Source organism: Pyxicephalus adspersus, chromosome 11 (assembly GCF_032062135.1).
Source record: "Pyxicephalus adspersus chromosome 11, UCB_Pads_2.0, whole genome shotgun sequence".
Classification (NCBI taxonomy): Eukaryota; Metazoa; Chordata; class Amphibia; order Anura; family Pyxicephalidae; genus Pyxicephalus; species Pyxicephalus adspersus.
Genome location: NC_092868.1, coordinates 35,632,080 through 35,646,158, shown reverse-complemented (window position 1 = coordinate 35,646,158; position 14,079 = coordinate 35,632,080). Strand labels below are relative to the sequence as shown.

The 14,079-nt window shown below is 35.9% G+C and overlaps 1 protein-coding gene across 2 annotated transcripts in view; it reads left to right on the top strand.

The window, feature by feature from the left end:
- PCSK7 (proprotein convertase subtilisin/kexin type 7) overlaps window positions 1-14,079 on the top strand; it is a 501,704-nt gene that overhangs the window by 478,364 nt on the left and 9,261 nt on the right. For both annotated transcript variants that reach the window (XM_072426904.1, XM_072426903.1), the window contains exons 8-12: window positions 308-408; window positions 1,363-1,530; window positions 2,568-2,675; window positions 3,127-3,229; window positions 13,886-14,042. In XM_072426904.1, coding sequence (XP_072283005.1) covers window positions 308-408; window positions 1,363-1,530; window positions 2,568-2,675; window positions 3,127-3,229; window positions 13,886-14,042 — 637 coding nt within the window. The remainder of the gene's footprint in view (window positions 1-307; window positions 409-1,362; window positions 1,531-2,567; window positions 2,676-3,126; window positions 3,230-13,885; window positions 14,043-14,079) is intronic.

The following is a 14,079-nucleotide window of genomic DNA, read 5'->3' as shown; positions in this document are numbered from 1 at the left end:
AAGATCTTAAGTTTCCTCTTATACAAGAAGAGCGGCAAGTATTTGTGGCTACAAAATATAAACCAAAATAATGCCTGGTTGAGAACATTAATTTATTCTAAATGCAGTAATTTAATGTTAAAATAAAGTTAATAAAATGAGTGGTTATTAGTCTTGGTGAAACGTTCATAACATTGCAGTAGACTGGTCTTCTTTAAAGACTCATACACACTTAAGCACTTTGTGATGCAAACGTTTTGGTTGTTGTGTGTAGGAAATATTTGGTCGATAAGTCTTTGTTCAACGGTATTGTAATGTGTGTTTACAGGGGCTGTTAATGAGGCTGGAAAAATGCCTTTCTATGCTGAGGAGTGTGCTTCAATGTTGGCAGTAACCTTCAGTAGCGGAGACAGACAGATGAGGAGTATTGTAAGTTGTCAGCATTATTTTAGTACTTCCTGCAGCTATGAATTCTATAGCCACAAAATGTCAACATAACCAGGTATCTGCACTAATTGATTTGGTCTCATTTGTATTTATAATCTCACCCTTGTATAGTGTAGGTGAATAATGTATTTCCAAAAAACTACCAGTCCTTTATCCATTTATCTGCTTATCTTTCCTAGTCTGCTAGCAAACAGCAGTGGTACTACTGGCTTTTAAAGCTCAAAATGGACTCAAGCCTGAGCATAATACATGAAACAAGACATCTCTCTGTCCAAGGAATGACCAGATCCTTAAAAAGAATTACTTCGCGTTACTGAATTGAAGGGTCCAAAACAGACAAGGGTTAAACAAAACTCTGCTTACTTTGTTTTGCAGACTTCGTTTTGTTAGGAAAATTTGTAGGAAATTCAAAATTTCCGGGTTTATCATCCAACTGAAACCAATTAGGCTTACCCAATCCTTTAACTCGACATGGGTGGGATCAAAGTCACAGCATAATGTTACATGGATGATACCAAATATTTTTTGATGTCCTACAATTTGCCTAAAGGAAGCATAATCTGTGAAAGGTGTTGAAATGCAAGTTGGATTAGTTTAATGCAGTTTCATGTACTCCATGTATGTTGTACATTTCATGTATTTTAATAATGAAGAATAAAGAAATAGTTTTTTTTTAAGTGGTGCCTCACATTTCAAAAGATAATTATGTTAAAGGAAAAAAATAAAAGTAAATGATTGGCAAGGTGAGCATGCTCAACTACCTCAGTAAAGCAATTGTTCCATATCTTTGATAACTCAATCTAGTGGATCACAGTAGAGAAGCTGGTGATTAGTTTTTAATGTTTATCACCAGTACAAACATGATTGTCATAGCCAGGACAAGAATGAAAAATTAGACTGAAGTGGAATTTTTTAGAATTTCTCATGTTTTTGCAGGTAACTTCAGACTGGGACATGCAGAAAGGCACAGGTTGCACAGAAGGTCACACAGGAACTTCTGCAGCAGCTCCCATAGCTGCAGGAATGATTGCACTGATGCTGCAGGTCCGACCTTGCCTGACATGGAGAGATGTTCAGCATATAATTGTATTTACTGCAACAAAGGTACAGTAAGCGTTATTTATATTTTCCCCTTTTAAATTATACAATGAAAGATCAGCATTTTTTAGGTTCTGCAGCAGCCCAGACCTTTGATTGTAGATTGCATAGGCTTATGGTAAATACTTAATGTGTTTGTCAAACAAGACTCGGTTGGGGGGATTTTCACTCCTGAACATCTGCAGCAGGACAAGAATAAAAAGGAACAGGATACACATTACTGTTATATAGCATAGTCCTACATGGAGAAGAGACCTGATTTTTCTCTGCGGCCATTTAACCTATAGGTCTGCTCTCCACCTATATGACTGTACACTATCATCAACTTATGTCTGTCGCTCTGCTCTTTCCTATTAACATTCTACTTTCACTGCAACATGCATGATAGGCTTCTTAAACTTCTTCTGTCCCCTCTCCTCCTCTAAGCTCCACTGTGCAAGACTGCAGTAGAGTGCAAGAGGCTGATACCACATTGAATTTGAGTAGTTGCACTGCTTTGCATTAAAAAATATGTTTATTGATGTATTAACATTGTCTCTATAGTCCAAACTTTTGTTTAGTTTAGGATAGAGTAGAGAAGGGTTAAAATGTCTTGTAGTATTTTTAGCTGATGTTCAGTGGTAATATTTGTTTACTGCCTATCCTGGATACTAACAGAAAGTTAGAGGAAATGTCCTTTCCTAGATAATGTCTACATTACAATCATTTACCTGTGTCACAGTGGCAGTGATCCTCTAACTTCAGGTGAAACCATTGACAGCAGTAAAGGAAAGATAACTGTTTTCTATCGGAATGCAGGGTACCATACAAACCTGACACAAGTTCTTATCTTTTCCCACGCCATCCAATACACTAGTGATTGCAGAGCAACATTAATGTATTCCTTTTATATCTATGTATAGCCACAATAAAATGAATTAAATTTTCTGTGCTTCAGTTTAAGGTTTTGAAGCCATTGCAGCATTTTAAATCTGAGCTTTTTGTTTATTTGAAATGTTATCTGGTGGAATAATGTGGTTTCATGTTATGGTTGATCTGTACAGTATGAAGACCGATCTGCAGCCTGGGAAACCAATGGAGCAGGCTTCAGTCACAGTCATCAGCATGGTTTTGGCCTTCTAAATGCCTGGCGGCTTACCAATGCAGCTAAGGTGATTCTAGGACTTTAAAATGTTTGAAATATTGGTCTTTGCATTTGTGAAGTTTACACTATATCCGAAATGTAAAAAATCTCATCCTGGAGAAAAAAAACACCCTAATATAAATGAGACAACTGCTTTACTGACCTTTAAATTTTTAATTGCTTACTTCAGTTGAACTAGCTTAGTCGCGTGATGCTATTTGATTATCATGACATGCCAGCAAATTAGCATTTTTGGAAGGATAGAATAACAATGGCAACCAAAGTATTTCTCCCAGAAAACGGTTTATGTAAAAGATAAATACTTCTAGTAAATCTGCATGTTCATAAGGGAGAAAATGTATGCAGGTATCTAAATTAAATAAGTAACTGATATGCAAAAACAATATATATTGTATCAAAAATACATATATGTACTGGATGAATAAAAAAAAAAAACTGGACTATGTTTTTATTTGCAGGTATGGGAGTCTGTCCCTTATTTAGCTTCCTATGTCAGTCCTCAGTTAAAAGAAAATAAGAATATTCCTCTGCTTCCCAGCAGTTTGGAATTAAGCTGGAATGGTAAGTTTAGAGCTGTTTAGCTTTTGTTATGCTTTGTCTTCAACTTTGAATAGCCCATTGTGTAGTTGTGCTCATAAGTGTACATACACTGGGAGGATTTATGAAATAATGGTTATGGTTTGGAAATGATTTTTTTGTTGTAATTCTTAAGATGATTGTAGCCTTCATAGTCCACTTGCAACAACTTAGTTGGATACTGTACTTGGGTATCTGTGATATGTCTTTGCTTTACCATGCAGGGTGTAGTCAGTACATTTGCTGCAAGTGCCAGCATGTGCCCATTCTTTTTATCTGCACTAGTTTTGGAGGAAAATCTAACGGGAATGGCAGTAGTTTTGCATTTGATTTCTACCGAGGATGGGTTAGCTGCTGTCCAGTCAGAGTATGCATAGGAGTTTGTTTTGAAATTTTACAATGAATTCAGAATCGTTTTTCAGCATGAGAAAAAAAGTATGTATTAACTTCTGCACTTATTAACGTCTGCGGGTGCATTCTAGTGCTGGCAACTGTATTATGTGCATAATAAGGCTTATTTAATTGATATTGTACTAAACATTATAAAAATTTGCTCCAGGGGTCACTGCTGACACACAGAAAATTGCTTCATTGTTCTACTTCCTATTTTACATTGGTCATAGTTCTAATTTCACATATTTATTGTCCATTATTAAATTGTTTATAAATAGTTTAAGCATGCTTATTTTTTTTTTTTTTTTTTCTTAAATATTGAGATTTTTCTTGCTTAAATAGCAATAATTCCATCAGTAATCCCGCAAAAAGCGGTAATTCTGAGTCACACTTGGGGTCGCAGGTCCTAGGGACACGTCCTCCTGTAATAAATAAATATATATATATATATATATATATATATATATATATATACTTCTGTACAGTTATGTTTCACTATTTTTTATTTTTTTAACTTATTTTTTTTAACAGATTGAAGGTTAATTTTACAAACTTCAGACAAAAACACAAATTAAATAGAATATTTTTTTTAAATGTAAGTTCACCTGGTATCAGCCTAGGCTGGAATGTGAAATTGCGGCACAAATTGCTAAACCGTTTATGTTTGGGTATAGAAATGAATGATGGGTTAAGAAAGCAGAGTGACAGATACAAGCTTATGTCGTGAGTTTCTTTGCTGCTTTTCCCTTCACTGTCCAGTCACAGTCTTTGGCAGGCCCAGGATAACTTGGGTTTTGAGGAAGTGGGTTGAATGATGTTGTCCATCAAACTGTGAATATCCAGTGGCATAAAAAGATATTTTAGGGTAAATCTCTAGAATAAGCTGAATATTTCAACGTATAATTTTGTAATATCTCTTATTTGAGTATAATAGTTTTTTGTTTTGTTTTTTTAGCCTTACTTCTGTTTTACTTTTTATTGGGTTGATGCAAAAGTTTGTCAACACTAAATGATGGATTACTGTATGCTAGTCTGTATTTTAGCTGTACAATTTATATTGATAAAGTCTTATCTGCTGTAATGCATTAAAAATATAAAATGTATCCCATGCAAATTAATATAATACACACGGGTCCACATAAACAATAGGTGAATGGTAATGAATTAAAATTAACAGAACCTGTGTAATGACAAGGATGCAATTTAGTGCCCATGAACAGTGTTACTATAGGACTCCAAAGCATATGTATATATTTAGTGTGTGTGTGTATATAACATACAAGCCCAAAGAAAAGACATCCAATCTTCAAACAGGTGCTTTAAGTTTCCAATATCCTTTAACTACAATTTTTTTATTCAAAAACTGTCCTTTTAAGTTCACCTTAATTCTATTATGCAAGCTGGTTGAATAGCTCTTTCTAGCTCTTCCTTCAGAGTTAAACTGATCCTTCCTTCCTGCATTTCAAGAAATTGACATCACTTTGCTCGGTTTAACGTATTTCATCCTAATACACTTTGTCAGCACATATGCTAAAGTAGGTAGGGTACAGAGACTGCTCCTGCGTATTGCATTGGATGGAGCACAGCGATATGACGTTATTACATATGTACACATTCATACATCAGCCGGTGGTGCGTGACAGTGTGGTGATTCCAAAGAGCTGAGCAAGCTACTTACTGGCATTATTTTAAGTGTGTTTACGGGTATTACTTTATGTAGATCTCTCTCTGAATTCCTTGGGACCAAGAGGAGAAAGGATTACTGTGCAGTATTTGGCCTTGTTCTAATATTAAAGGGTATTGGAATATAGAAGATTTTAGATTCATGATAAATGCTTTGTGATGTTTCTCCAAGGAAAAATGTATTCTGTTTTTGGAGTATTTACAGATGATACACGCCTTGTTCCTCTTTGAAGTCCAGTTTGCAGGAATTCATTAAATCATTAAACTGTTCACATGGAGATGTAAACTCTCCATTCTGTTGGTTTCCTGCAATTCCTCGTATTCACATGCAAAGATGCATGTGAATACCATCTGTTCCAAAAAGGCTCCTAGGTTCTATGCACTGGTTCAGGAGATGGCTCTGTTGTCGCCTCTCCTCATACATTTCTTGGTGATAACACAATATTCCTATTTGCATTTTCAGAAGACCACAATACTTTGGTTGTACTACAGACTGACCGCAAACCTACCCAGGAATTCTGTTTATATGATGTGACTAGACTAGTAAGGTGGAATAGGAAGCTCAGATATGTAGTTAATAAATATATTGTAGGGATTGAATATATAAAAACAACACAATGATGAACTGCTAAACACAGCAAACATGAAAACCCTTAAACACACTCATAACTAAACAAAATAAGTACAAACCAGGTAACAAGAAGACTATAGCATGGAACAAGGTAACAAGAAGACTATAGCATGGAACAAGGTAAGAAAGGACAGAACAATATATTAACCATGTTCAATAGGTCAATTTGTTAGACAGGACAGCACAGAAATGCTCAGTGCTTTTTTGCTTAGTCATTAAACTGAAATGAACATGCGGAGTGAAATAGTTCAAGAATTTTCATTGTTCCATTCCAGTAATTTAGAGTACTAGAGCCAATGGATCAATGTGACAGAAAACTAGGGTTCCAAAACACTGGGCCCTGTCGTGATTTAACAGCCCAATGTCATACAAAATGAGCATCTATAGTATATGTATTCTATACAACCCTGTTGTTTTTCAATATCTCTTCATAAGCTTGCAACGAGCTTGTTTCTTATAGTTTGCGAATTTATTGCAATGTCTTCATTTCAGCTTAATGAAAAGTTGAGACTGCAAGCAGATTTAACTCCTCTTTAAGTAGTTGGTTCCAAATTGACTGATTATGTGGGACTTCATAAAGGGTAATTTATTTAGTTTGGGATCCAAACCGCACAAATACATGTTTAGAAGAGCTTAGAAGGATCAAGCTTTCTTTTTGCTTTTATGTTCCTGTTATCCCGTTAGAATGTTCCAGAAAATATTAAATCTGTAATCCGTTTAGATGTAGTTCAAACCTTACAAGGATAAATTAGAATTTCAGGTCGATGTATTTATGTAGCCCTGTGTTGATTACAGAATTGGAATTTTTGTTTTCCTGATTTATCATAATTAAGTACCTGAATTTAACTAGGTATCAGCCTCATGCAGTGCATGAGTTGAAGATTTTAAACTGGAAAAGGAAGAAGCAGCACAATAAACAATTGGCTGTACTGTAGTTTCCAAAACAAGTAAATATATAGAGAGTGACAAAGGGGGAAAAAGATATGTGTTTCTGAACTGCGGTAAAAGAAAAATGGCATGGTCTGTATTATGTAGCAGAGCTGTATAAATCTCAGAATTAGACCAACAGAAATGCAAATCCTTTGGCAGGTTAAACAGCTTCCATATATGTATTTAATCCACGTATTTAGCCGTTTGTCTGAAGTTCAGCTTTATTATTCACTGCCAGACGTCTTAGACTTTGTGTTTAATAATATTTTTATTAGGACACAATCTGCAGACAAGGTATTAAACATTCAGCCAAGCTCCTAAGACAAGTTTGAAATGGTAAAACTCCAAGCTTTGTTTGAATATTAGAATTATTGAACACTTTTTCCTTTTTAGTTTCAGCTAAAAGCAGCATTAAATGTACAGGGCTAGAACACTGCTTGTAAACTGGACTGAGCCGAATATTTATGCACACAACGCATTCATGTGTGTGTGTATGTGTATATATATATATATATATATATATATATATATATATATATATATATATATATATATAATTAGCCCAATCTGAAAGTTAGCGGTGAGAAAGATAGAAACCAGATCTGTATTTGTGCCTGCAAAAATAAGTGTTTTATTGATCCTCTAGGTAAAACATGAGTAGCAAAATCTCACAGTTTGTGGTTTTTGGTGAATTTCTATCAAATTTAATTTGTGTCACAGCCTGCAGGGATTAAGTTCACTGCTCTCTATACTAAATGCACTTGGAAACAAAAGTCAAACTGGAACAGCAGCATGTAATCCAAACCAAAATGTTGTCATTGCCTTTGTAACAACACATAATACAAGTTTTTTTTTTTTCAATACTAGGGTTCCATCGGAGGGGGGCGGGGGCTTGGGGTTTTGAGCATTGAGCAATTTGTACCTCCAGGTCAGTTTAACTGTCACCGATCTTTTTGGCTGCCACGCTAATGTAAGCTGTGGATATAGTAATTCAATCAGTACAGAAACATCCTAAAGACAATAACTAAACATAAGTTCAAATATCTGGTTTATAATGTCTCACTAGGCCTTAGATGTAATAACTTTTTTTTTTTTTTTTTTTTTTTTTTTTTATAAGGCTAAGAAATTTTTCAACAGGTGGAGAAAACCAAAATGCGTACCAAAAATGCGGTGTCTTGGTCAGTATATGTGGGCTAAAAGCACAAGTACTACTATTCTCCCCACCCCAATTTTAATGGAAATTAATAAAGGCAGACATGCTTAAGGCCATCCTGGGTGACAACTATGGTGTCCCTAATAGAGTAGAGGGGTAAATGTAGGAAACCAAGGACCGGAACTTTGTTATTCACGGCATAAGCAGGTGATAATAAAGCAAGTGGTTTACAAAGGTAGTCCAAAGACTGGTAAACATCTGATCTAACAATTGATTATGGGTTATTTTTGATAAATTATTGAACCACATAGATCTTTCAGAATTTTCCCCAGAAATGTCCCAGGTGGTGCGCCCAGCTAAAAGGGGCTGGGGAGAACACTTTCTTGTACATCAGCATCAGACCAGTCTACTTGAATCCTGTTGGGATATGGCTGCAAAAAATTATACACATACTATTACCTTGCATTTACATAGCACCGACTTATTACAAAGCGATGTACAGAGTCAATAGTCATGTCACTAACTCTTCCTCAAAGGGGCTCACAATCCAATGTCCCTACCATAGTCCTAGCCAATTAACCTCTCTGTTCTTGGGATGTGAGAGGAAACCGGAGTGTTCAGATGAAACTCACGTGAACGCTGGTAGAACATGCAAATTCATTGCATGTGTGAATATATCCATACCATATGTCACAAAGCCCTGGTAACAAGAGGTGACTGCTGGCCTTGGTTATGAAACCAAAGGATTTTAGAGTGACGAAGTACCAAATCAATCACATGGGAATATTGAATGTGATATAGGAGAAAAGAAGAAGAGATTTTTTTTTTTTTTACCCTATGTGTAAGGTTATGTTAAGTTTTATGTATTGCAATATGTGTTCCGTTGTTGATCTAATGTAGATTAAAGTCGAAGCACATTTTACCGAGGCTTCGGGTTGCTTTGTATTTATGCAAATGAATGCAACCCAGTCTTCAATTTTTGAAAAACTGGTTCTATTTATCTCTGCATTGTAACTAGTAAGATCAAATGCTGGATTGAAATGAGACATATTGATGGCTACAATATATTTCTTACTACACAATTATTTGGTGATCAATGGGTTTTAATGATTTGCAGAGCAGGAGTTACTTATATACGTTAGACATTTCATCAAATTGTTGGATCTTCAGTATTTGAGAATGATGTAAATAATATGACAATAATAATATGAAAATAATATTATAAAAACAATAATTTGAAACGGAAGGTATTCTAGTTAGTGGTTCTGTAGACCTTAGAATGCTTCTGGTGTATCCCTGCAATCTGCTAAATAAAACAAGTGATTGTAATAAAATTAGGAGGAAAAAACTTTTGGAGGAGCAGTGTTATGTTTGGAACAAAAGGGATGGGTACTATGCTAACACAGATTGTCTTTACCTAAATGGTATTTTGAAAGTCAAGCAAATGTTTTTAGATGGTTTAAGCTAAACTATTTCAATAACAAAACCTGGAATTGCTTTCAGCAAAAAAATAATAAAATGTTTGAACAATACAGTGCAACTATAGAATTTCCTTTAACATGTTTCAAGTTTCAGAAACGGACCATAACAAGAACCAGGCTGTGCAGCCAAGTTTATCTACTTGTTGTAAAGAGAGTGCGCTTGGAATGTATATTTAACACATTGCATGAATCAGAGTGTGATTATACATCATGTTTTTTTTCTAGACATCACCTCTGTCTAATTTACGTAATGAGAGCTGACATACATAGGACCACTTCCAAACATTGCTAAAGCCTGCACATTACCGCCATGGTGTTATAATTTTTTTTTATTATTATTTGAGGGGGGGTGTTGTGGGGATTACTGTATTGTTCATTTGCTAAATTTTGAGTTTGGTGCAACTGGCACATTCAGCTTGTTTGGGCATCTGCCAAGCTAAATGCAAGATTTCTTTCTCTGTATCCTTTTTAGGCAATGTTTACTGCTTCTGACTTGGCCTGTGAAATGTGGGGAGTGCTGAAGGCATTATTAGGGAAGGGAGGAGGTAAAGGAGTGGAGTAGAATGAAAGTAAATAGAAAAGTTCGCTGTAGAAAAAGGTAATATAAGAAGAAATGAGGGAAAAGCGTTAAACATTTATCATGTAGATTGGGTGGGGGGACCGTGAATTGTTCACATTTTGTAAGTATTGTTTCAGGCATTTTTCTGTTTTCAGTACTGAAAGGTATTATATAACAGAATGACCTTTTCACTGAGCTTGTAATGTTTTCATACAATTTGTCAGTCTTCATTTTCTAGTTGACTATACAATGTAATCATTATGAACCCCAATTTAACAAGGTTTATAAAAGGATGATTGTAAAGCTATCTCCAGGAATGCAGCAACATAACCTCTGTCCATTAAAAAAAAAAAAAAAAAAGTTCCTTTAATTAAATCCATTGTTGAGTGATGGTGCCAGGTCTTTTTTTTAACTTTTTTTTAACTTTCTCACTAAAATGTGAGAGGGTTCTCCATATGGTTCCAACATTGCAGTCTGGGTGATGCGGGCCCTTCCTATCTGCTGTCCACTCACTAGCAGGATCCCCTCGTGCCCCAGAATCACTAAACTATAAGAGGTTGGCAAAGGCTCAGGCAAAATGTGCAGTAGGGGATGTTAAAACATTTGGCTAGAGCTGGGCATTAAAAGCTGGATATTGTTGGAGTGGGATATATCAATCTTAAAGTGGAACTTTCAGTATTAAAAAAAGGCCCGTCGATCCCCTAGTGATCTTAGTCTAGTTGGTCCCATATCGTCTTCTTTCCAGCATGGACTGGACAGCGGGCACCACCATCTTATTTTCTTATTTCTGCTTCTTTAGTCAGCCGCACAGCACGTGCAGGATCTTGTGACACGCTGTACTGAAAATGTAAAAAAAAAAAAAGCCAATCTTACTGTGCATTTGTGGGATGGGCGCTTTTATTTTGGTATATGTCTGCCTAAATTCAAGGTTCAGTACTCCAACATAAATCGCTGAATACACAGATAAAATGCATATGAGATCTGTTTTGCTTGCAGAGGTCTATTGCCCATGCTCACCCCTGCCATCTACTTAATGCGTGTACAGTGGCCATTTAAATATTTTTAACTGGGCTGTGGAGCAAAGGAGGAAGGTGGCTTAGTCTGATGAATAGCCTTTTCTATTAGGTCATGTGCGTTTTTTACCTGGGAAAAAGAAAGTAGCACTGTTGGAAAAATACAGCTCAGTAAGCCAGCTTGACTTAAAAAAATCTGCTGCTAATGTCTTGGTGCCATGTACCACAGGACACCTTCAGAGGTCTTGTGGGGTCAATGCCGTGACAGGTTAATGCTGTCTTGGTGGTACAAAGGGGAACTAAATAGTATTAAGCAGTTGGTTTTAAGGTTTGGCTTGTCTTTGTTATCATTGCTACTGGAACAGAAACAAGTGAGTAATTCGGGCTTTTACAGCTGTCACTGAATTGGGGAAACAAGGGGAATGTGAATACTTGTTCTGTGACAACTGTAAAAAATGAAACTTCCCCTCACTTCAGAGAAATTGTCTTTAATTTATTGGTGTTTTCTGTGGTAAGGAAGGACAGAGAAATCTTTTAGCACCCAGACAGCAAAAAGTACCTAACAAGACTTTAACATTACCCTATCCAAATAGAAAAAGTTTTCAGTTAATAAACAAAAGACACTAACCAGAATACCTCTCTGCAAAGTTGAGGGAAAGTATTTACCAGCTCAAGAAAGCTATTGGAAGCAGCAATGATGGTATACAGTAATTCCTTATTAAGGGTGGATATTTTTAACTCCTATGACTGTAGATCTTGCATTTTTCTCACCAAAGGCGATATATAAAACCATATCCCTATTCATTGATCACTACTCATATACATTTTTAGGATTACTCACTGATGTCATTAGACGTTATAAAGTTGAAATAGATGATTCAGTTAAAATAAGAAGCTTTTTTTTTTTTTGTTAAACAGAGATTTGCACACAAGCATTCTTTTATATACACAAAATCGGGTTTTGTTTATTGTCAAGCTGACTTTTTCTTACAAATTGTTTTAGCATTTTTCTGATTGGACCATAGGTAGACATTCTTCCTTCCACATTGGCTCCATATATGGTAATTCACATCTAAAACAAATATCAGGTTCAGCGCCCTAACAGTTTTTTTTATTTTATTACTGGCTTATTTCCTTCTGCTGACTCTGCTAAACAGAATATTTCCTCCAATTCTGCACTCTACAACACTGGCAAAAACTATAGATTGGCAGAATCTTCCTGCAATAAACACTGGGCAAATAACTGCCCATATTTACCTGATTTGTAACAGTGTGAAGATCATGAGGCAGTGGCATGAAGGGCTGGCGTTTTGGGTTAATAAGGAGAGTGATTGGTCAAAGCCCCCACACACAAAAATCTATCAAACCTGAAGATTCCCCTCTCTGAAGGAAGTATAGCGCTGCACAGTGTTAAGCTTTTGCCTGGCCGAGGCAGATGGCGTCTGTATCAATTTTGAAAGCTTCTCGCTCTTCCTGTTGCCAGCTGCTCCATTGATGTCATGAGTTTGGCTACACTATATCTGCAAAGTGTACAGGAGCTGCTGTGTCAGGTTACAGGAGAGGAGAGTGTCAGTTTTTTTTCCACATCCCTTTTTCTCTTAAGCAATATAGTGAGGTAACATGCTTTGCTTCGATTCCTAAATATGGCTTGTGGAATAGTTGTCTACAAGGAGCTCACCTGGAACTTTTTTTTATATTACGTATGTTTTTCTCACACATTCTTAATTGTATGTCATATATGGAAACCGTTTTTTGACAGTGTCCTATTTTGTCTTAAACTGAAGATGAAAATATCTCTGTGTGGTAATGAGCAACTCAATGATAACTCATAAATGAGTCCTATTATAAAAAAGACAGTTCAAACAAAATATAAAATGTATAGTAGAGGTTATTTAAGTGAAAACAGTTTGTCAAAGCAACCCTTACTTCAGGGAAACAAAGCTTTAAGCTGATTTTAGCTTCTGTAAAAATCGCCATTCACCTGTCAAGTGAGATCAGTCATCTCCTTGCATCATAAACATGATTTGGAAAGGAAGAAGGAGATATGAATATAAATTCAGCAGTGTATATCCCTGGATCTGTTTATTTTGATTCAGGTAACCTGGTTATTGCAATAGTAAGTTTTGAGTTAAACAAAGTGAAGCTGTGCTGACGTTCATCAATGATTTCAACAATCCTGTGTGTCTTATTTTTCCCTTGTAATTGTAAATAAGTTGCAGCTAAGTGAAGATTTACTTTCGCACTAAATACCCAAAACTAGGCATCACTATTAGGCTTTTTTTGAGATGAAATACATATCAGCTGGGAAGAAACAGTGGTCTTTGAACTGGGTCTAAAGTCAATAAAGAGTTACAAGAAAACAGATCAACATCTGGGGAATTGCATAACTCATTTGGATAATTTACATCAACAACAAGGCAAAACGGAAAAGCTTGCAAAAATAGAATACCCAGAGGAGCAAAGCAGAGATCGCTGCTCACTAAAAACTCTTATACAGAGGAACATCAGACTTGCAGTGTGTGGAGAAATTTGTCAATGTAAGATAACAATGAAGTCCTCACCTGAATTTGGGTATATTTGCTACCTAAAAACTGCAAATGTTGCTGTGTGAGCCAAAGCAGTTTTGCGTGGTAGAGCTGCCTACAGTTACTTTACAGACAACCTGGAGTAAACCTTCAATCCTACTATAAGTACTTTTATGTTTTGTTATTTTTTTTAAATAAAGTTGGGACATTTTACTGTTTCTTTCTCTTGTTTTGTGGGACACAAACTCATACAAGTTTTTTTTTTTTCTCTAGTGACTGCTTCTGACCTTATGCTTTCTGGAATGAGGACCTTGGAGCATGTAGCGGTGACGGTGTCTGTTACACATCTACGACGTGGAAGCTTGCAGATGCAACTTTTTTGTCCCAGTGGGGTGTCATCCCTCATTGGCGCCACAAGAAAGATAGACAAGTAAGTTTTATTAATGAGATGTATTTCTTGCTAAATG